The sequence below is a fragment of the Arachis hypogaea genome, chromosome 20 (genome assembly GCF_003086295.3).
Source record: "Arachis hypogaea cultivar Tifrunner chromosome 20, arahy.Tifrunner.gnm2.J5K5, whole genome shotgun sequence".
NCBI lineage: Eukaryota > Viridiplantae > Streptophyta > Magnoliopsida > Fabales > Fabaceae > Arachis > Arachis hypogaea.
Genome location: NC_092055.1, coordinates 138,393,510 through 138,417,539, shown reverse-complemented (window position 1 = coordinate 138,417,539; position 24,030 = coordinate 138,393,510). Strand labels below are relative to the sequence as shown.

Genomic DNA, 24,030 nt, shown 5'->3' with positions numbered 1-24,030 from the left:
AGTGAGTGGGACCCACCAAAACTTGAGAACCGCTTCGTTGGGCCTATCTATATCGCACCACATTCATTACCTACTTTTTACAATTCCATCCCTCCACTTTTTTTTTTTCTCTCAAAGAAAAAAACAAATATATTATTAATTAATAAAATCAGAAGATGAAAAGAGCGCACAAACACTCTCTCTCTTCTGTTTGTGAGCCATTCTTGATTTCTTGTGTTTGATCAAGTCAAAGCAAACCATCTTTTTTTCTTCTTCTTCTTCTTCTTCTTCTTCTTCTTCTTCTTAACTATTCATTGTTGCACAAGAACATTGTCTGAACCAAGGAGACTCCTACAACAATAGGTAGATTAACATAGCCAGATTTTTAGTACCAGAATTTTCGCTCTCTTTCTTAGCTGCTTTTTTCTTTTTTTCTTTTTTAATTAGAAAAAGGTTTTATTTTATTTTCTTCTGTTGAGGTTTTGGTCTGTAGCACCAGAAAAACCTGAAACAACAACACAGAAACACACGAACACGACGTTGGTTTTTATAGTTGTCATCATCTAGCCATGTATGTATATAACAACATGTGTGTTGTGTGGGCGTGTAACTGTGTGGGTTGGTTTCTGGTTTTTGATTATCTTGTTTGTTATTGCCGAATTCCTTCTCCAAAATATCGTATTTATTTATCTATCAACGCGCAACAATTAAAATCCAATCCAGTCGAAAGGGCACACCGCCATTAAGATAGTAAATTTACAGACTTTGAGCGTTCATTGTTGTTGAACAAAATCCTCGCTCACCAGAAAATTCACCATTTACAGGATTCAAGAATCAAGAATCAAGAACAGCAACAACAAGAACAACTTCTTGTGGTTTCTGGGAAGCATTGGAAAGAACTGTATATTATTGTTGGCATTGGTGCTACTTACCTACCCCATTGAGAAAAAATCAAATTTTGATCGGTGGGTGATTCCAATTTTTAGCTGTTCCAATTACTGGGATCTGGATTGAAGTCTTTCAGCGGGTTTGATTGGGAATGAGTATCATGAAGTCATTGGATCACTGGAGGAGTTACTTCAGGTCTTGTTCATCTTCATCTGATATATTTGAAATAATTGACCATGCGATCATGGTGGCTGCTTCTGATTGTCCCAAGGAGTTCAAGTTGAGAAGGGACCATATTGCTGAGATGCTCTTCTCTTGCAAGCAAACAAGGTGCGTGGGTTGTGACAGGGTTGAGCTCTCTGTCCCTATTGATGGTGCTGATGGTGGTGGTGCTCGTGGTGGTGGTGATGATGATGATGGTGCCTACAAGAGCAGTGGTTTTCATCACAATCGGGATGGTGTTGTTGAGTTTGAAGCTGGAGCAAGCAAGGAGAGCAAGGTGAATAGCTCAAGGGGTGATATTGATGATCATGGTGACATGGATGTGAATAGGGTCCTTAGCAATTATAGCTTTGGTGAAGCTGAGGCATTGACGGATGAAATGGAAGAACAGTCTCAGTTTGTTGCTGAGGTCTTGAGGATCAGAGACATTCTCCATAACCGTCAGGAAGAGGTGTGCCTTGGTTTAGTTATCAGTTCTTGCTCCTTTGTGCTGTGATTTTGATGTTTGAGGAGATTTTTTAAGTCCTTTGACTTTTTGGTGTGATGTTGTTTATTATCAAGAAGTGTTTTAAGGTTCTTTTTGTGTTCTATGGAGTTCCTGATTCATGCTGGTGTTGTTTTGTTTTTCTTGTAAAAACAGTCAGATGGAGTATTGTTTGACTCACTGAGGAGGCTGCAACTGATGGAACTCACTTTTGATTGTCTCAAGGTTTGTGAATTCAATCATTCTTTGCTTTGGTTTTTTGGCAATCTGTTCTGGCTTTTAATTTTGTGGCTGAGTTCTCTAATTCTTGGAATTACCTTTGCCAGGCAACTGAGATTGGAAAGGCTGTTAATCCTCTTAGAAAGCATGCTTCAAAGGATATCCGTCAACTCGCACGAAAGCTTATTGAGTATGGATTATTTCTGATAGATTTTTGTTTGCCGTCCATGTATTTTAATAATCAGTGGTTTAGAATTGTAGGTGTATGAAACTGAGAATGAAAAACAAATTATTGTTATCATATCTTTGACCCTGTTCCTTAGTGAAGTAATCATGTGTCCCTTATGCTCAACTTTGATGGTATCTTTCAATCTATGATGGGATGCTTAAATAGGCAAATGACTCATACTTCACATCTTGTATGCTTAGAAGTTAGCAATTATTGTTTTGATTCGTATTAGCAAACTAGTTGAATTGCAGAATCTGTTTTAAAATATTCACTTTCATACCGAACAAGTGAACAACTATCTGATGTAATAATCTTTTCTTGATTTACAGTGATTGGAAAGAAATGGTAGATGAGTGGGTCAAGGCCACAGCTATTGCAGGTATCAAACGTTTATCTAGCTTTGTGTGACAACTATCAAGACAATCCCGAATACCCGATGCTCTCTTTTGCGTTCTAAACCTTGATTCATGTTTGAATTTGGTTTTACTAAATGTTTATAGGATCAGAAGGCACTCCAGATTCTGTAAATCCATCAGTTGTTGATGAAGAGGAAGGACTTCCATCACCTCCTTTGGACGAAGGCGCTTACTTGGTAGCTTCAACCGGTTCAATTGAACTCTCTCAGGTATTTTACCTGTCCCTAATGTTTTTTGAACTTAGATTTATGTAGAAACTGATTGTTTTCTACTTCCCTTTGTTGTATGTCTCGTATCTGGACGATGTAAAGTTCTTTGATGGCATGGATGATATCGGAAGTGAGTTGATTTTGCAATTTCTTATGTTTAGTCTATCTAGCATTTGCTCATTGGTTCTGTATCTGAATTCCCCATATTTTCCTAATCAGGATTTTTTTCAGATCCTCTACAAAGTGGGCAAGTCAGGAACCGAGAAAATGGCAGAAAGCCATCAATGGACATCCAAAATATGGAAAAGAGGAAACCACAGGCTTCAAATGACACTGCCAAGGATAGTAAGAGCCAGCTGGTTAAGAAAAATGAGCCCACAGTGAAGCCAAGTAGACCGGTAGCCGCTGATTCTGGTCCTGGCAGACCACCAAAGTCAAGCATGCAGCGAAAAAGCAATGTCGAGCCAAGAACAGAGAATGGTACAGTCACAAGGAAGCCTCCGGTTGACCAGCAAGATGTAAGTAAAAACATCTCTACACAAGTTTGCAAAACTTAGATTTTATTCATCTCTAACATCTCTAACCGTTTCCTGTACTTCAGAAATCGAATTGCTCGGACGATGTGGATGCGAAGCTAGAAGCCACTAAGAGGAAACTTCAGGTTCGATATCAAGAAGCCGAAAAAGGTTTGTCATTTCTTTTCTGAAATCTGTTTCTATCTTGAATTTGGTTTAGAACTGAGACACTTGAGATATTTATAGCACAGTGAACTGATTCAAGAAAGTATTGTCTGATGCTTGCAGCTAAGAGGCAACGAACTATACAAGTAATGGAATTGAATGATCTCCCAAAGCAAGGAGCCGGCCAGCGAAATCCTCAGTTCAAAGCCGGAAACCATAACCGGCACTGGGCCAACGGTCGAAGGTAGAGGGTAGCTCATATTCTTGGAGGAAGAACATTGGTCATTGTCACTCTTTCAGTGTAGAGAATAACAAATCCAATTCACCATTCTTTCTTGTGCTACTTAGACGGAGGGGAAGTAAACTCTCAAGACTGTTTATTTTCCTCAACTTTGCGTCATATTTGAGTAAATAGGAATTTTTGTTGAGTCTATGATTTGGATTTGGAAGAGGGAATTATAACAGTTTGTTTATAAGAAAAATTATCTATTGTTTTCACCATTTTCTTTAGTTCATTACATTAGAGTTAGACTAAGGTGTCATATAACATAGTACATAGACTATTATGTTTAGAATTTTGAACAATTTCAATTTGCAATAACATTCAATAGGATTACTTTTCAGTGTTTTTTCTTTTTCACTTTTGGAATATAATATAGCATAAATTGTTGATTTAATTACCAAGAGTTTTAATGATTATTGTTCTATTACTTTCTATTCATTTCATCCGTCCATCTTAACTAACTCAAAGTGGTCAAAGTCAAATCACTTTTTATTTATTTTGGCGGTTTGGTGCGAAAGAATGGAATACATGAATATGGAAGGATTGAAGGGGTGACCCTTGATGAAATGCATAGGACAATTTGTTGAGTGATGCAACAATGGTTGAATATTCCATCCTTTTTTTTAAAAAAAAAATAAAAGGAATTGAATGGTATGAATATGAATATGACTAACATGACTGACTCTCAGGCAGATAGAGAGAGCACGTGCAAAAGTTGGAACTTTTTATTTAGTCGGTTTGACTTTCTTTATTCTTTGTTTCTATTGTTCTTTTTAATTTTTAATTTTTTACCGTGCTTCAAAGTTCAAATTATGGACTATATAAATTACATTTTAGATTTATTAAATATAAATAAATTTAATTAATTTAAAATTTAAATTTTAAAATTAAAATTAATTTTTTTAATTTATTATTTATGTTATTCAGAACAAATATTATTTCCTATACTTTTCCTTTTAGAAATGGTTCATGATTTGATGGTTTCACAAAACAACAAAATGGATAGTGTTTGTTGCCATAAGAAAATGATAATAATAACTGTTCATTTTGACCTACCTCTTCTTCCTTCTATCTTCCTTTCAATTCTTTCCTTCAATTTCTTTCCCGTTTTCTTCTTTTTTTTTCCGCTTTAAATTTAATGGTAAATTTGGTGAAGATTCTTTCTTTGTTTATGCTAGATTTTTCTGTCACGCCGCCACGTCCACTTGGGACTTGGGATGCAAAAATATGTTCCGAAATTGACCGCTAGGATTAATTTAGAGTTCAGTGACATTTATACATAGTTATAAACTTATAATAAATATTAATTTAATGCTATTTTATTATTAAAGGCACCTAGAGATAAACATGTCTAATAGGGGTGGACACGGGTCAGTTTGGTTTGGATTCAAGATAAAATTAAAATCAAACCGATTAAAATATAATTGATTTAGCTTGGTTCGGATTTATATTTTTTTGTATATGTACCCAAATCAAATCAAACCGATTAAGAACGGATTGGTTCGGTTCGGTTCGAGTAATTGGATATCCGATAACTTTAAAATTCATAAAAAAATCAAATTTTTATCTTAAAAATTCAACAATAACATCAATAGAAATAATCCAAACATGTTAAATACCAAATACATTAAAAACTAAATTCATTAAAATCTAAACATATTAATAGTGAATAATCTTTGTCTAATGAAAATACAAATTTTTTAATTAAACACCAATTTTTTTTATTTAATTAATATATGATAGGATTTACGGATTGGTTCGGATTCCGCACCCCCAAAACCGATATCCGAATCAATCACTAATAAAGGCTATCGGTTTAGTTCGGATTGGATCTGATTACCCGTTTGTTCCAAAACCAATTTAATAGATTCGATTTGGATTTGAACAGGTACTCAAATACCCGCTACCCGTGCTTACCCCTAATGCGTAAGACCATACTCTTTATTATAATATTGTTCTTTAATCTCTTGAGAAACTTTTTAGGTACTAAATGTAAAAAGTTTGTTTTAAAAAATAAAAACATTTTAAGTTTTAAAATATTTATTATATATAAAAGTTTTAAAATAATAAATACTTTTTAACATAAGCAGCTTTAACTAATATGTTTAGGATATACAATGTTAGTAAATTTTTGTATTTAAATTGTCAGTACTATTAATTAATTTTTTATTCTTAGAACATTTTCAAGCATTTAATTTTGTTTTGAATTCATAAAATACTACATAAATATTTGAGAGACTATATATTATAAAAATTAATTTAAAATTTAATATAAATTTTTTTACTTTAATTCTTAATCTTAATTCAAATTAAATTTTATATTATTTTACTTATTTTATTTAATATAATATACAAATAACACTGTTTAATTAACTTTTTTAAAATGATATAATCTCTCTTTATTAATACTGATCTTATTTTAAATATTGTAACAAATACAAATACAAAGTTTAATTTTAAATCAATTCAATTATTATATATGTTAAAAATAATACCCAAAAAGTATTTTATTAGGCTGCGTTTGTTTCTGAGAACAAGACAGAACAAGACACTGAGAATAGGACATAAGGGACAAAGACACAAAATTTTGTGTTCTTGTATTCTGTTTGGTAATAAACTAGAACAAATTATGAAAATCTAATTTATTCTCATTTTTTTCATTCAAAAAATTTGAGATGAAAAATATAATAATAAAAAAATATAATTATAAAAAATTAACAAGAGTAATGAAAGAAAAAATAAAAAATAAGTTATGTCTTTTGTTAGTGTCTCTGTGTCTTTCATATCAGAATAGATACAAAATATATTAATTTAGTGTCTCTAGACACATTGTCTTTATCCATAATTCCATATCTTTTCTGTTAAATACAATTTTGTGTCTCTGTATCCTTATCTCAATATTATATCTCTATAAACAAACGCGCAGCCTTATAGTTGCTCTTACCCATTAGTTGCTACGCAATTTGGAATCTCATTAATTGCATAATATAAACAATATTTAATTGATTTTAAGTGTGTTTTGAAAACTTAATGAATGCTGTTATGAGCTTTATATGGCCCTGCTTGATTCATTGCACAAAGCCACAGATACAAAATCTTCATAGACGCCGTATAAGTAAAACAGAGTAATTGTGAGAAACTCTATTCTGCCTTGACTTAAATCAACTATGAATTATTAAATTCAGTTTTCAAAAAAGCAAAAAAAAAAAAAAAGTCATTCTCAATCTCATTCAATCACTAAACTTTTCTCATTTTTGGAGAAAAAAATACTACATTAAACTTCTAAAAAATGATATGTTTAGTGTGTATGGTTATTATTATGTATTTAGACATTATTGTAATATTGTTATAATCTTGACATAATAATTATACTATCCACCGAAAGATATATAACCATTAATGTAATAATTTTATATAAAATATTTTGATTATAATTATAAAAGTTAAAACATTTTCATGAATGAGATTATTTGAAAAGTATACTAGATCTTATAAGTAATACAAATATACACTTGTAATGAATTTTGAAAGTGATAATTTTCTAAAATTTTTTCAAAAAATTTTATTTTGATGAGCCTCTCAATTTTAACTCGAACCCTACACTTTCCTTCAATTCAACACCACCATCACCATCTATAATCTTTTATCTCACTATCAAATATCCAAAATTAACAAGAAATTACAATAAGTCAATAACATCTTGGATAATAGATTTATTAGGGTATTTCAACGACAAAAAAATCTAAAAATTAAAATACTACTTTATTTAAAAAATACAAAGTCAAAATAATCTAATTTGAACTGTAGATCTAAATCTAAAGTAAGTTAAAAGGTCAACAACCCAATGGAAGTACCGAAGTACTGAGTCTCTCAAAAAAGGAGTTAAAGTAATATGTGTTTATTGGTTGGTACACAGTTCTTGTGAAACAAGTAATAAATATTCTTGTGAAACAAGTAATAAATATGTTTATGTGACACGTGCTTATTAATATTCAAACATTTTATGTATACAAGAATGACATTTAATTTCTATACGAAAATCCAATAGTTAAAGTTGCTTATGAAACTAATTTAATTTAAATATAAATAGTTATGATTTTTATACCCAGGCCAAAAGAGCTCTTCTATAATGCCTAGGAGATGAAAGTGAGAGTATTAAATGTTACAGACTTAATTTGGTAAAGTTTTTTGAATAAATATTTAAATTTTTTATTTTGTGTTTGATAACTTAAAAAAATTATGTGTTTATGCTGATAATTTTTAAAAGATTAAAATATTTTTAAAAATAACTAAGATAAAAATTTTTAATGTTAGATTGTATTTTTTAAAATTTAAAAGTCTAATATAATTTCATATATTAACTAAATTTTAAATTTAATGTTTAAATTTATATTTTTTATAATATTTTTAAATTTTAAAATATATTTTACCAAACGTAATTATTGTTATTTGTACTTATTAAAAATTATTATTAATTTTATTTACCAAATATAAATACTACATTTTTTAAAAAATTATCTTTTAAAAATTAACTTTTATAAATTATTTTTAAAAAATAAAAACTTTGCGAAACTAAATCTTAATTTTGTAATCACTTAATTAGATATCATATTTATACAACTATATTAGATACGCGTAAAAAAAAAAGTTAATAACTACTAAATTAATTATTTATATATATATATATATTATTGTTTTATAGCCCACATGTCAGAAAGGAAGAAGCGAAGACTCATTACAAAGTCTATTCTCTTAAAAGTAGGAATGACCCAACAGATTTAAAAAAAAAAAAACGCAGACTCTTGTCTCACTTCACAGTCCCACTTAAATTTACAAATGTTTTTCATGCAATATTTAAAAAAAATACTAAATAATCCTTTTTTACTTGATTAATATTTAGAAGAAATATTAAATATTAAGAATATATTGCCTCTATCATATTATTGGTCACTTAAAAATAGTAGTACAAAGATTTTATTTTGTAAATTAATTTGAAATACTTACAATATTTTTTTATTTTTTATAGAGACTAATATAAATTATGATAATTTTCATAACTAAATAATTTAAAATTTAATATTACATAAATACACAAATGAAAAATGGTTACATTCGAATCCTCTTTTAAATTTATAGAAACCACTGCGACCTTTAGAGTTTTCAAAAAGGGTTTTACTAGGATAATAACTTTTATAAATAATGTGAATAATGAGTTATAAAATTGATCCAATAAAATAAAAAAATACTCTATTTTTAAATTATTTTATAAACTTTAATATTAGAATAATTATCTTCATATTTAATGAATTAAACATCCAACCATTGTTAATGTGTATGAATAAATTGAATCAAAAGAAATAACTATCTAATTAAAAATAATAAACATAATCATCTACAATCCTATTAAATCGAACATCTGATATATCTATTATTTATATTATTTAGTATTCTCATTGTCTACCTATATTTTTTTTTTCAAAAATTGTAGGTAATATTTAGAGTTTTCGGATCCTATTTTAAATTTATACAATCTTTACATACAAGTTTTGAAAACTCTAAAAATTATAGCGGTTTTTACCTTTTATAGATTAAAAAAAAAGACTCAAATTTAACTATTTTTTATTTGTTGAATTTGTGTAATATTAAATTTTGAATTGTGTAAATTATCCTATAAATTGAGAGGAATAAATCATTTCTCATTTATCTTGTGTGTAGCTCTGTTCTTTGAATGAAAAGGACAAATATAAAGCCACTTTGTATTCCAAATCATACACTTGGCAGCCAAGTGAAGGAGGATGAAGATCACAGCACATTGCATTCGGATAAGGTTTCCAATTACCTCCACTGACAAATTCCAAAATCAAATAGAAAAACTAGTAATTAAGCACAACAATTATAAAATATTAATTGAATAAAAGTTTAATTATTCTATTGGTTCCTATAGTTTTGCAAAATTTTTAATTCAGTCTCTATATTTTTTTTTAGTTGAGTCCTTGCACCAATTTTTTTTAATTGGGTCCCTATATTTTTTTTCCTTTTATTTAGGTCCTTATACCAATTTTTTTTTAGTTGTGTCCTTATAAAATTAAGCCAATTACTATTAAGAGAGATTTAATTGAAAAAAAAATTAGTGCAAAGACCTAATTAAAAAGAAAAAAAATATAAAGACCTAATTGAAAATTTTATGAAACTATAAAAACCAACAGAATAATTAAACCTTGAATAAAGTTAGTGGAAATAGATTAATGTAAGAAAGTTTAATAGCATGTATACATTTAAAAGGTTTCTCTGAAGTCAATTGTTAAATTTTGAAAAATGAAAACATCAAAGTGAAAAAGAAAATGAGAGCATTAAAACTTAAAAGTTTATATCATTCTCATTAAATTATAAAAAAAAAAAATCTTCAACAGTAGTCCTTACGCATGTATTAACTCATTCATGTGATATATCAAAAATTAAGGGCCTCTTTTTTTTCTATTTTTATTTTTAGTAACATTATTTTTTATTTTTTTCATAAAATCTTAAACACAAAAATATTTTAAAAAATATATAAATAAAAATATAAATCAATCAAAACTTAAATTTTCCTTTTAATATGATATGGACAAAGAACTTCATTCAAGTAATAAAGGTGAAGTTGACATTGTTAGAAAGAAAACACAATGTAATGCTAATATGATCATCCCATCTAATTAATTGGGAATTTATTGAGCACTTGAGAGATTCATAATATAGGGCCTTCTCATTTTGGTTTTGCAGTGTTAGTTTTGGTTTAGTAAAATTTTTACTTTTTAAAAGTAATTTATAAATTTTATTTTTTAAAAATTAGCTTTTCAAAAGCTAAAATACCTACATTTAATAAAATCAAATAAAAAATAATTTTTGATAAGCATAAACATCATAATTATATTTGATAAAATAGCTTTTAAAAATAAAAAAGATCATAATAAACATATATATAATAAAGAATAATTATTCTTTTGGTGTTAGTAATTAGTAAGAATAATTTTAGATATTTATTATTATGTAGAATTATATTAGATTTATTAATTTTGATAACACAAATTAATTTAAAAAATTCTTTCTTATTAAATATTTTTAAAAGTATCTATAACTTTCAAAAATTATAAATATAAATACATGAATTTTTAATTTATCAAACACAAAATAAAATATTTATACTTTTAAAAAGTACAAATTTCCGTCCAAAAAATTTTACTAAACCAAATCATATTCCTGTGACTTATGAGCTGTTTACCTTGTATGCTTGCCAGATAAACCATGATTCAATATTTTATTGGTGGGACAATGCAAAAATTAGAACATTTGATGAATAGTACTACTACGTGTGCTTGCAAAGATATATGCATAAAAGAAAAGGCAAAGAAGAAAAAGTATATTATTATAAGTTACTTTCTATATATAGTTTTGTAGATTTATGATCACTAAATTCATAAAATTGTAAGTAGATATATTGGCCATATTCAATACCAAACTTTTGGTCATAAAAAAGGAATACAGTTGTGTGTAACCAATATACGTGTTCAATGATGAGAGGAATTGAAGTGATTAATTTTCAATAAAGATCGAGAAAGTTGGTATTGTTATAAATTTATAATGTACGTACGTAATTAAATTACTAACCTACTTAGTTTGTTAAGGGGCATGGATAATGGATTTATCTGCTGCCACATGTTTAGTTTAATTCAATACCTATAACTAATGCTTTTACCACACGTCAAATATTAGTAGTTGGTTGTTAAGTAAGAGTTTAGTAGAATTCAGTTATATCATCAATAACACTTGCATATATAGCCACATGAATCTTTGTACAAATTAAAATTAAATAGAGATGAATGTTTTATTAAATTGTAAAGATTTCTATATTTGGTTAAATTTTAGGATTTAGTAGTGCAGTAAATAATTTTATGTTGTTCTTATTTAGGTAAAAGAGTTTGAAATTTTATTATTATTAATAAAATACACAACTAAAAGCTAAAAAAAAGTTACACTTAACATATCCAAAAAAAAAAGAAGAGAAAATCAATTTCTATATAATTAAATTAGCTATATCTTCATTAAAATATGTATGTTGTTATTTTTTGACACCTGCAACTAGAAAGCTAATAAGGTAGGGGGATAAAATACTAAATTGGTTTCTTATATTTGGGCGTATTTTTTTTTTTTTGTCCTTAAGGTTTAAAGTGTCCTATTTGAATCCAAAAAAGTTTCATTTAGCTTCAATTTAGTCCCACCGAAAGTCAAAGATAAATAATTAGCGAAATTTTCTATATGACAGCAGTATAAGAACAATGTCGATAATCTAGAGAATAAGTACAAATTTCAAAGACAAAATCAACGTGGATGCATCAATACATTTATTTATCATTTTTCTTATAATTAAAATGAAATATTTTCTATAAAACTAAAAAAAATGTTAAATACATGTATTGATGCATCTACGGTTGATTTTGTGCCTCTGGAGCTTGTACTTATTCTCTAAATTATCGACTTTGTTCTTATACTACTGTCATGTAGGATATTTTGTTAATTACTTATCTTTGACCTCACGGTGGGACTAAATTGAAGCTAAATGAAACTTTTTTGGATTTAAATAGGATACTTTAAACCTAAAGAACCAAAACAGGATTAGACCCAAACGTAGGAGACTAATTTAATTCTTTATCCTAACGTACGGAAAGAAAACTTCATTGCTACGAAAATGGGAAGTGTTATAAAAATTTAGAACAAGATAAATATGTAAAGTGACATTGTTACTTTTGTCTCTGAATACTGAAAAAAAAAAAAGATCCATAGAATGCTTGAGAGATTTCCATGTCTTTTTTTACTTCAATTCAATGTGTTTGAATCACACATTTTACTGTTTTTGGCTGCAATTTAGTTAGGTGATTATTAAATTAACTGAAATATCTAGTTAGCTAATAAAAGAATAATTAACATGCTTTGCAAGAAATGTATGTGAAGGATGAAAATTAATTAAAATGTAAAGAAAGGCAAATAAAAGTTGGAATGCATGCAATTGAAAGATAGAAAAGTAATGAGTAGAAAATGTAAAATATACTTATATCATTGATGTGTTCAATAATGCAAAGATAAATAGTTAATACAATTAAATTAAGTGACCAATAGCATTTCCTAGCTGAGGCGACAGTTGAAAAATTTATGGCCTCTCATAAAATTACACCAGAGTTCAAAGTTTAGAAGTGGAATACAAATTTTTTGTGTGTGTATTTTTTTTTTTTTAAAAGGCGTTTTTGAGGTCCAAAATTAATTGCCTCAACCAATTAAATCACAATTCGTGTGTTACAAAAACTGTATTCTAAATTTTTGTGAGATCGTCACAAATTAATTACCTATTTATTATTTAATCTTGAAATTTTATTTACAATATAACTGTTTTATTTGTTGCCATTATTAAAAGCTATGCTATATGTTTTTCAATAGGATGGTATCTAAATATTTGAGGTTAATAATACTTTAAAAATATAAAAGACACTCTTCCATAATATATATATATATATATATTATAAATGAAAGTTGAAGAAGATCAAAAAGCAAAATATCTTCGTATATCTTTAGTCTTTACCCATCAACAAAGGAAAAATCTTCCCCTTACAATCTCTGTCTTAAAAGCACCTAAAAAGTTCATAAAACTCGCTCTTCTTATTCCTCAGGGAATCAAATATGAATTTCCATCACTTTCTTGATTACTCTAAAGAAGCAATAAGTGTCTCTCAAGCACCTCTCCTCGATCATTATTTAAAAAAAAAAACATGTGCACTCCATTAGCCACGTATACACTTAATGTTTATCTCAATTCTTATCCAAACTTTTTAGCTAATGGAAGGGAAACTTAATTAGAAAAATAAAATAGTGACGGATATCAAATAAACCAAACTAAAACAAATATTAATTGTTAGACAATCAAATCCAATAATATTGACTTGTGAAAAGTATTGTGGGCCTCAGCACCTACTCTCCACCAAGTGTGCCGACAAGACAAAATTTAGTAAAGAGACTCACTTAGGTGGGCCCATAATGGGCCAGGCCCATCATTCAGTGATTGCTTTGTCGTGTATGGCAAGCCCTTTTAGATTTGCTGCTCGATATTTATTATTTAAAGTGTGTTTCAAAAAAATAGAATTTAGGTTTCTAAATTTTAGATTTTTAATTTAGAGGATAAAGTAAGATCTCTCACCATTGAATGTTTTTTTTTCATATTTTTTCTTGGTCTCACCTATAAAATAAATGATGATAGATCATACTTTACTTTCTAAAATAAAATTCAAAATTTAGAGAATTCAAATCCAAAAAAATATATATCAAATTTCATATTTAGAATGAGATAGTAATAAAATTTAAAAATAATAAAATGGGTATCAGTATGAAATACAAAAACTTGAGTGTTAAAGTATAATTTCTTTTTAGCATATGTCTCTATCATTTCATATTAACTTTGCAAATGAAAATTTGTAAGAGATTCACATGCACAATCAATATGATAACTTGAAATTTCTGTTATGTTAAGCAACTAGGGATACAAATAAAACAATTAAGATGGTCACTCACTGATTTAGATTCCACATAACTAAAAACATAAAGGTATTTGATCAGGTACATGTATGTCTCAAAAACTTTGGTCATGAAAGAACAATCACATGTGACATGCCATATAGAAAAGACTAAGGGTATGTGGTTAAGAGAATTATAAATAATTTTTTGAAATTTTAAGATGGAAATATCATATTTTTATGTTTGGTTTAAAGTTTGAAAAATTATTCTCAAGCAAGTTTGAATCCAGGGAATCAAAATATTATCATTTCAATTTTCATTTTTCTCTTGGATATATTTGATTCCCATAGAAATGAAATCTGAGTAACAAAGTAATACTTAAACTCTATGATGCACGGATACTGACACGGACACGGGACACACCGACACGCGAATTTTAAAATCTTACAAGGACACGCATATATATAAAATATAAAATATCTTTTAGATAAATTGTAATGATATTTTGATATTTTATTGATATTAAAATATAAATTAAAATTTTTAATTATTTTTAATGTCTTATTTTAATTATATCAAATATTTAAAATATTTTTTATTTTAATAAATAATAATATATACTATATCTAAATTTATTTTATGAATATATGTTAAGAATAAGACTGGACACGCGGACACGTGATGGTATTTAGATGTGTCCAGAGAAGAATTTTTTATTTTTTTATGAAGACACGGTTGGACACAGCAGACACGCGTGTCGGACGAGTGTCGGTGAACGTCGTGTCCAAAATGTATCCGACACGCGAACATGATAACTCATAGAAGTATCCGTGCTTCGTAGCTTAAACTACACACACCCTAAAGAGTTTTACATTCCTTTACCGTGTGTATACTTTTTTCTGGAAATAAATCCTCTCTAATTTTTTTAACACTTGACAGAATTCAGTGTGATCTCTCACATTTGATTCTATAAGTAGGACCAAAAATAAATTAAAAAAAATAATAAATAATTAGATTAAATATTAAATACCATCTAATTTTTTTTGTCACCCGAGAGAATTCACTCCCTTTTTTCCGGGACATGATGGGACAATGTAGGTAAAAGAGGATTTTGAGTGACTAGGTAAGTAGCTACACGCCGATGAAGCTCTCTCATCAAAAAGAAATATAATTCGCTTTTTAGAATCATATTGACTTAATGACTTGTACCCTAACCCTTTTGACAAAACACTATAGGTAGTGTTGTTGGATCAAGTTTATCAATGGGAATAGTACAAGGGTCATGCAGGATACTTTTTAACAAGTAGTGTAGATTGTATTTTATAATAGAAAAAATATTTTAAGAAGTTAAAATACCATATAAAATCGTATTCTTTTATAAATTTAATTACAACATCCACTTTTTACTTAGTGTTATTCTATATTAAAAGAAATTCTCATAACATAATGCTTAATAATTATGTTTTTATTACCATTAATCAGTAATTACAAACGGGTATATTTGTCTCGTTGGAGAAAATATTAAAAATGTCAATCATCCATTTTTGTCAATGTCACCAATTTTTTTTTTAAAAAAGTAAAAATTCAAACTTTTAATTACTCATTATCTATTTTTTTAACTTTATATAAATAAAAGTAAAAAATTCTAACAAAAAATAACAATCAAAAGAGGTAGATTTACATATTTATCGGAAAAAGCATAAGAATGAAGAGATGATAGCTTGATAAAATGACTTTGAAAAGAGAAAAACAGGGCTACGATTAATCGTGGTGACGTATGAGATTGAATAATGAACAAATAAAATAAAATTGTGCCTTAATAAGTAATAGAAAGAAGAGTTAAAAATTTGACTTTTATACATTATCAAACCCCTATTCTCCTATTTGGGTCGTCAACTAGTCGCTCATCACTATTGACTATTGAGTATTATTGACTACCAAATACCAATCCACTTGCACTTAGTGGTGCCAAGAATTATGAAATCTCAACATGGATAATCCGAAAGAGAGCAACATGTATTATTTTTTTTTTCTTGGGTCTGCTGTTTTACAATGTAAGACATATAGCTATCCGTTTGTTTGGACCTGCTGTCTTCCAAGCTCCTTGTCCAAATGTTGGGCCATAGATAAGGAACTATCATTAAACAAAAATTGATGACATGATCCACATACTATGAAAACCCCCTCCCCCCAAGTCTTAACCCAAAAGAAAAAACAAATAGTTCGAGGCTAAGCCTAACGCAATTCCTGGTGTTCTACTTCAAAGGTGGCTTGAACCTGCTACCACCATGTCAGAAAAAAAAAAAAAAAAAAAACTCTGCTAAACACAAGATTAAATTCAAGTCATATATTTTTACTCTTAAACCATTTAACACTTGAATGACCAACAATAAATAATTGTATTACAAAAGGAATTCAACTTTTGTGCAATTTATGTTATCATATAAGGGAAATGATACTAATTTGATAACCACAAAATTTCCAATAACCAACAACTATGTATATTTTTGGTTTAATTAATTTGTTAGTCTCTATAGTTTCGCAAAATTTTCAATTAGGTCCTTATACTTTTTTTTTTCTTTTAATTGAGTCCTTGTACCAAAATTTTCTTTTAATTGGGTCCCTACACTTTTTTTTTCTTTTATTTAGGTCCATGTACTAATTCTTTTTTTTAGTTGGGTCCTTATAAAATTAAGTCAATTACTATTAAGAGGGACTTAATTAAAAAAAATTCAGTGCAGGGACCAATTAAAAAAAAAAGTATAGGGACCTAATTAAAAATTTCACGAAACTATAGAGACCAACGGAGTAATTAAACCTATATTTTTTAGCAATTGTGCAAATACACATATTGTTAATACAAATACAAGAACCGTATCTAAAAGATCAGTTTGGAGATGTTGAGGTAGTCAAATTAGCATTACCAGAAAAAAAAAATACATTGTGAACATAGAAATTAAATTTCTAAAAGTATAATTTTGGAGGCAATACTACATGCAAAATATATTTATTGAACATTCAATGGAACCGACTACAGAGCAAGCCTCAGGGCGCTAACAAATTAACCATGACTTGGAAATCCAATGTTATGGGAGATGAATGAACGTAAAAAGCAAAGACAATTACCAAAATGCTATTCCAACGTTATGCACTAAAGTTTTTTTCACATTAATTATTACCTAAACTACGAGAATCATTTACATTATACCGTTGGGATTCGATCAATTGTCTCCTCTGAACTCTACAACAAGATAGGAATGTGCTAAAACGCTACCAACAGACAAAGGCTTTACCCAATAATGAAGCACATTTCAAGAATCCAATTTAGAGAAAAGATTTGTCCAGGACTTGAGCAAGTATCTTGGAGTTACCCTTAGTCATTCTAGGGTGACTCGTTCAGCTTTTAATGGTGTCCTGGATAAGATTCGGAGTAGGCTAGCAAGCTGGAAAGGAAGTTTACTCAATCGGGCTGGTAGGCTCTGCTTGGTTAATTCTGTTGCCGCTGCTATTCCCACGTACCAGATGCAGGTCTCTATTTTTTCCAAAGGAATCATTAGTAAATTGGAGTCTATGATGAAGAATTTTCTTTGGAAAGGACAAGTTGATGGAAGAGGATTGAATCTTGTTAGTTGGAAGGTACTGGTTACTCCAAAAAAATATGGAGGTTTGGGGATTAGAGATCCTTATTGTGTAAATATTGCTCTTCTTGGGAAGCTAATTTGGACTTTTTTTCCAGCAGCCAAACAAGCTATGGGTCCAATTGTTGGATGCCAAATACCGATCATCTCTATATGACTGTTTTAGTTATCCTAAGAACAAGGACTCTCCCATTTGGAGGTGTCTTTGCAAGGCTTGGGAAGTGTTGAAGGATGGGTTTGCTTGGTGTATTGGAGATTTGAACCAGAATTTTTGGTTTTCTAGCTGGAGGAGAGAAGGACGGTTATCTAATGAGATGGATTATGTTCACATTTCTGATTCGAATCTCCGGATACAGGATATTTGGTCGTTTGGTAGGTGGCATTTGGATACTCTTTATTCTCTTTTATCTCAAAATCTGAAAGATAATATTCTCTCTTACAATCCAGATGAACAAGCAGGTCCGGAAGTGGGTTGGTATTGGAGTGGGTCTGCTGCCAAAGTCTATGACTCACGTAATGGTTACTTGTGGTTGTGTAAGCAGCTGTTTGGTTGGGAGGAGAGGGAGAATTGGCTTTGGCTTTGGCGTCAGCTTGTTCCGGAAAAGCATAAGTTTTTGGCTTGGTTGTGTCTTAAGGAGGCTCTTCCTACTGCAAGTTTTCGCTTTAGAAGAGGGATGTCGTCATCGGATAGGTGTCCAAGATGTCTTTCTAGCCAGGAATCAGTTTTACATTGTATTCGGGATTGTCCAAAAGCTCAGCTTGTCTGGCATAGGTTGGATATTTCTTGTCATCCTTTGGATTTGAAGAACTGGTTCTTGTATCATAGCAGAGAGCATCCGTTCAAGTTCTTTTCGGGAATTTGGTGGATATGGCGAGTAAGGAATAATGACATCTTTAATCCCCATGAAACTTAGCCTCCGGAAAAAGTGATTTGTCTGGCATTAACTTCAGAAAAGGAGCTTAGGAATATTTTTGAATTACAACGTATGTCCCTTCCCTCTACTCTAAATAGTTTTTGGAATCCCCCATCTATTGGTACTTTTAAGATTAATTGTGATGCTAGTTATTTTGGTTCGGGTGATAGTGTTGGTTTTGCTTGTGTTATTAGAGATTGTAATGGGAGCTGGCAAAGGAGGTGTTTGGGAATGATTGAGAGTAATAATATTTTTCAAGGAGAATTATTTGCTATTTGGAGAGGATATCTCTTAGCTTGGGATGTGGGTCAACGAGATGTTGTTTGTGAGACAGATTGTGTGGAAGCATTTAATCTTGTTACTCAAGATGGTTTTAGGTTTATTGATCCACTGGTGCTCAAAATAAGAGATATCATGCATTGGAATTGGCGGGTTGACTTTCGTTTGATTATGAGAGATGCAAACACGGTGGCAGATACTATGGCAAAGATGACGATGAAGTTACAACTTTCGCATGTGGAGCTTCTTTCACCTTTGGAGGAGTTTAAGAGTAGTCTTGAACGGGACTGTCCTTCTATTTAGGCAATTCCTTATTTTATTTGTTTTGTTTTTCTTTGTTTAATTTATTTGAGTCACAAAAAAAAAAATTAACCATGACTTGGAAATCCAATGTTATGGGAGATGAATGAACGTAAAAAGCAAAGACAATTACCAAAATGCTATTCCAACGTTACGCACTAGTTATTTTCACATTAATTATTACCTAAACTACGAGAATCATTTACATTATACCGTTGGGATTCGATCAATTGTCTCCTCTGAACTCTACAACAAGATAGGAATGTGCTAAAACGCTACCAACAGACAAAGGCTTTACCCAATAATGAAGCACATTTCAAGAATCCAATTCAGAGAAAAGGTCATGCATATGAATAGCAAAATATTACAGAAACATAATTCAATGTGCCAGATATAAGGAAGAAACAAACTCAAATATAGAACAAACAGATAAGTGCCGCATCACTACTACAAAACATGTACCCAAACTCCCACTACCACTTAACCTCTATATCCCAAGACCAGAGCAAGAAAATAAGTCTTTTCATCACCAGCTTCCCTCAAAAGATACTACTAATTACAATCTTTAATGTAGGAGAACACACTTATGCACCATATAGCATAATGCAATAAGTAGGGAGATATCAGCTTAGTACTTCATATAAACCCTTCACATCTGATTATCAAGATCCTCTTCCTCATCTTCATACTCCCCTTCCTCATCGGCAGTGGCATCCTGATACTGCTGGTATTCAGAGACAAGATCATTCATGTTGCTCTCTGCTTCTGTGAATTCCATTTCATCCATGCCTTCACCAGTGTACCAGTGCAAGAAAGCCTTCCTCCTAAACATGGCAGTGAATTGTTCACTCACCCTCCTGAACATCTCCTGAATGGAGGTTGAGTTACCAATGAAAGTCGAAGCCATGGAAAGTCCCCTCGGTGCAATGTCACAGACACTTGACTTCACATTGTTCGGGATCCATTCAACAAAGTAGGAAGAATTCTTGTTCTGAACATTAATCATTTGTTCGTCCACTTCTTTGGTGCTCATCTTACCCCTGAACATTGCAGAAGCAGTCAGGTAACGACCATGCCTTGGATCAGCGGCACACATCATGTTTTTGGCATCCCACATTTGCTGAGTGAGTTCTGGGACTGTCAATGCACGGTACTGCTGGGAGCCACGGGAGGTGAGGGGTGCAAAGCCAACCATGAAGAAGTGCAGTCGGGGGAATGGAATGAGATTTACAGCCAATTTTCGGAGGTCAGAGTTGAGTTGACCAGGGAATCGAAGGCAGCAAGTGACTCCACTCATGGTTGCTGAGATCAGGTGGTTCAAGTCACCAACTGCAACAAACAATTATACATTTTTAGTAATCACCACCAAGTACCAATGCTGACAAAAGGACAAAGTCAATAAATCAAATTCATTAATTATGTAGCAACACATTAAAATTCCACCATCCCATCAAATATTTACAACTCAACTACCTTAGTTAGATCAATCATAAAATAAACCATCAAGGGGTACTGGATTAAAACCAACGTGATAATTCTCATTATTCATGCAACAACATATATTATTCATCTAAAAACTGACACACACACAAAATATACTAAACAAATTACCACTTATGAAAAGCTTAGCACTCGGTACTTACAACTAGGAGTGGTCAACTTAAGGGTCCTGAAGCAGATATCATAGAGGGCTTCATTATCCAGAACCATACATTCATCAGCGTTCTCAACCAACTGATGAACAGAGAGAGTGGCGTTGTAAGGCTCCACCACAGTATCTGACACTTTGGGCGAAGGGAATACCGAGAAGGTCAACATCATCCTATCAGGGTACTCCTCCCTGATCTTAGAGATCAACAGGGTTCCCATACCAGACCCTGTTCCACCACCGAGCGAGTGGCACACCTGAAACCCTGCAAAAACAAGGAACGATACCACACGTCAACCCTAAAACAATCTACACAATCCAACAAAAAACTAAAGATCCGACTCAACATTGCCTTTACCTTGAAGGCAATCACAATTCTCAGCCTCCTTCCTAACAACATCAAGAACAGAGTCAATGAGCTCAGCGCCCTCAGTGTAGTGTCCCTTCGCCCAGTTGTTTCCGGCGCCAGACTGTCCGAAAACAAAGTTATCAGGGCGAAAAATCTGACCATAAGGACCGGTCCGGACACTGTCCATGGTGCCGGGCTCAAGGTCCATGAGGACGGCGCGTGGAACGAACCTTCCACAAGAGGCCTCGTTGTAGTACACATTGACACGCTCCAGCTGCAGATCGGTGTTTCCAACGTACCTACCAGTTGGATCTATGCCGTGCTCCTCGCACACGACCTCCCAGAACTTGGAACCGATCTGGTTCCCGCATTGCCCTCCTTGAACGTGAAGGATCTCTCTCATTCTTCTTCTTCCCTGCAAAGATCAGAAACCACGGAATTCAACTTCACCAACAACGATCTGCTTTTGAAATTGAATCAACTTGTTTTCAGTTCAAAACAGTCAACAATCGACTACTCCAAACGCAATTACGGTTAATCTATAATCTATAATAACGATATAAAATAAGCACGCGGGAAACTGTTGAACTAAATCAAATTGAGCAAACAAAGAATAATCTCACAAAATTGAGAATATATTTTCTTCATTTTCTCGACAAAGAACTGAATTAGAAAACATGAAAATGGAACTGCATCAAATTGAAGTGAATCTACAACAAATGTTACTAATCAGATGTTATATACAGAAGAATTTCACAACACGGAGTAGTAAATTTCATTTACTCAGCAAAATGAAATTGTGATACCTGTAACCGAGACGGAGTAGAGAGAAAGTGACGAGAGAGAAGCGCTTCCGAGGTTTATAAGGAGTGAGATGGTTCGAACGAAGGAGTGACCTATCGGTGTTTATATATTTGCTGAGTGTGTGAAGGAGAGAGGGAATGACGATGACGATGATGATGATGGTGTGTTCCCTCGCTTTGTGCTGAGAAGCGGCGTGAGCCGTTCGATGAAGGCTTTCAACGATGGAGATCGGAGATCTTTGTAATTTAAATTTTCTATTTGAATTCTTTTTCGCTCTGTCGTTTTTCTGACAGAAATGCCCTTTGCGTTGAATGACGGATTGGTCCTTTCTACTATTTTGAAACTGCAGGGGAGAAAAAAGAATGTTTGAAGTTTTGTGTGCAACGTCAGCAAATCACTGACATAACTTGACAGATAGAAAGTAGAAAGTACTAAAAATTGGTAGATGGTATCATAATATTTTTATTATATTATTATTTTTTATTAGTATTTGATTAATAATAATTCATATTTGTATTTATAAAAATTATTTATATAAAAATATATAATTTATATTTATATAATATTTAAATTTATTTATTAAAAATAATTTAATATTTATATTAATTAAATAATAATTAAAATACTAAAATTTAGTGTCCACCCAATTTTTTTTCATAAAATAGCATTTTTAGCGAGATCTAGATAATATATTGTTGAGGTATGTTAAGATTATTATTAATCAAAATTTTAATTTTTATTTTAATAAATATCGTAAAATTTTAAATTATATAATTTTTGTAAAAAAATTAATAATCTTAATATATATTTTAAGACATATATTAATTTTTTTTCATAATTTATGATGAAATATAGTAATAAATTAATGAAAGAGTGAACTGTGGAGTATTATTTTTTAATTGAATAAATTTAGAATCAAAATAATAATTCTTATTCGCTAAACTATAACATCTTTTATAAAAAAAAAATATTTTATTTTATATGTTAATTACTCATTTTAGCAGGAATTATTTTATTATACACATTAATTTTTTCAAATAAATTCAATTTTTATATTATTAAATTAATTTATATCTTTTATTATTACATTATCAGTGTTTAATTTTTTTATGAAAAATAATACATATTTAATTAATTATAACTGAATCATAGAATTCTACTAAATACCTATACGTCGAATTAGTAATCCAGTATCCTAGTTGAGTTGATTGGCAGGCGAAGTTTAATAATTATGGTTATAATATTATTATGTTGCACCTGCTTTCTTGAAGTTGCTGGGATCAATTCAAATAATAATAATAATAATAATAATAATAATAATAATAATAATAATATGTTTTTTTATTTTGGATATTTTTATTTGATAGTTCAAATGTTACTTTTTAACAGTGATGACAGAACTTAATTCAGACAATGGAGTCCTAAATTTTTTATAAAAAAAATTAGTAGTAATTTTTTAAAAAATAAAAAATAGTTCAGTTGACTCAAATATTTTACTATAATTTAAAGTACATTTTTCAAAAAAAAATACGTTGTTTTACTTCTTTTTTCGCAGCTCTTTATTCAACAAGCAACACCCTCTATTCAAATCACTAAAAACTCGAAAAATATTATTATAAATTATTTTTAAAAAATACTATTATAAATTATTTTATATTTTTTATTTGTATAATTATTTATTTATTATTTTATTAGTAACAAATTAAAAAAATAATTATATTTATAAATTTTATTTTGATATAAATATTATTATTAAATTTTTATGTTAAATGTGATCCCAAAATTTTGTTTCAAATTCTGCCACTCTTTGTGGAGTTACTGCCCCCTTTTTCCTTTTGAAAAATATATATCAACAACGAGATAAAATTCATTAAAAAAATACGATCAATAATCTAGTGGTCAATGGCCTTTAGCCTGAAATAATGTACTTAGTTTTACTTTAAATTTATTTATTTA

At 30.1% G+C, this 24,030-nt stretch overlaps 2 protein-coding genes across 4 annotated transcripts; one reads left to right on the top strand and one right to left on the bottom strand.

Moving 5' to 3' along the window:
- The first annotated feature begins 76 nt into the window (after positions 1 to 76).
- LOC112783223 (probable mediator of RNA polymerase II transcription subunit 26b) lies at positions 77 to 4,003 on the top strand. Of its 2 annotated transcripts, none has more exons than XM_025826046.3 (10): positions 77 to 342; positions 804 to 1,540; positions 1,730 to 1,798; positions 1,900 to 1,982; positions 2,351 to 2,400; positions 2,522 to 2,646; positions 2,749 to 2,776; positions 2,866 to 3,164; positions 3,248 to 3,332; positions 3,450 to 4,003. In XM_025826046.3, the coding sequence occupies exons 2-10, from the start codon at positions 1,019 to 1,021 to the stop codon at positions 3,572 to 3,574; spliced, it is 1,386 nt and encodes a 461-aa protein (XP_025681831.1). In that variant the 5' UTR covers positions 77 to 342; positions 804 to 1,018; the 3' UTR covers positions 3,575 to 4,003. The 2 variants fall into 2 exon arrangements, with proteins under 2 accessions (XP_025681831.1, XP_025681832.1); XM_025826047.3 differs by having other exon boundaries at positions 80 to 342; positions 2,878 to 3,164.
- Positions 4,004 to 19,601: 15,598 nt separating this feature from the next.
- On the bottom strand, positions 19,602 to 22,302 carry LOC112785232 (tubulin beta-5 chain). Of its 2 annotated transcripts, none has more exons than XM_025828682.3 (4): positions 22,077 to 22,302; positions 21,280 to 21,685; positions 20,917 to 21,186; positions 19,602 to 20,602 (listed from the first exon to the last, which is right to left on the bottom strand). In XM_025828682.3, exons 2-4 carry the CDS (start codon positions 21,671 to 21,673, stop codon positions 19,923 to 19,925), a joined length of 1,344 nt encoding a protein of 447 aa, XP_025684467.1. In that variant the 5' UTR covers positions 21,674 to 21,685; positions 22,077 to 22,302; the 3' UTR covers positions 19,602 to 19,922. The 2 variants fall into 2 exon arrangements, with proteins under 2 accessions (XP_025684467.1, XP_072087640.1); XM_072231539.1 differs by having other exon boundaries at positions 21,280 to 21,730; positions 22,077 to 22,225.
- Between the last annotated feature and the right edge of the window lie 1,728 nt (positions 22,303 to 24,030).

Excerpts from the sequence above, each read along its gene's own strand:
- LOC112783223 (XM_025826046.3), top strand. The coding sequence starts at position 1,019 with ATGAGTATCATGAAGTCATTGGATCACTGGAGGAGTTACTTCAGGTCT. Across the intron at positions 2,647-2,748 it reads GTTCAATTGAACTCTCTCAG|TTCTTTGATGGCATGGATGA; the intron begins GTATTTTACCTG and ends GACGATGTAAAG. Across the intron at positions 2,777-2,865 it reads TGGCATGGATGATATCGGAA|GATTTTTTTCAGATCCTCTA; the intron begins GTGAGTTGATTT and ends TTTCCTAATCAG.
- LOC112785232 (XM_025828682.3), bottom strand. The coding sequence starts at position 21,673 with ATGAGAGAGATCCTTCACGTTCAAGGAGGGCAATGCGGGAACCAGATC. Across the intron at positions 21,187-21,279 it reads GAATTGTGATTGCCTTCAAG|GGTTTCAGGTGTGCCACTCG; the intron begins GTAAAGGCAATG and ends TTGTTTTTGCAG. Across the intron at positions 20,603-20,916 it reads TAAGTTGACCACTCCTAGTT|TTGGTGACTTGAACCACCTG; the intron begins GTAAGTACCGAG and ends TGTTTGTTGCAG.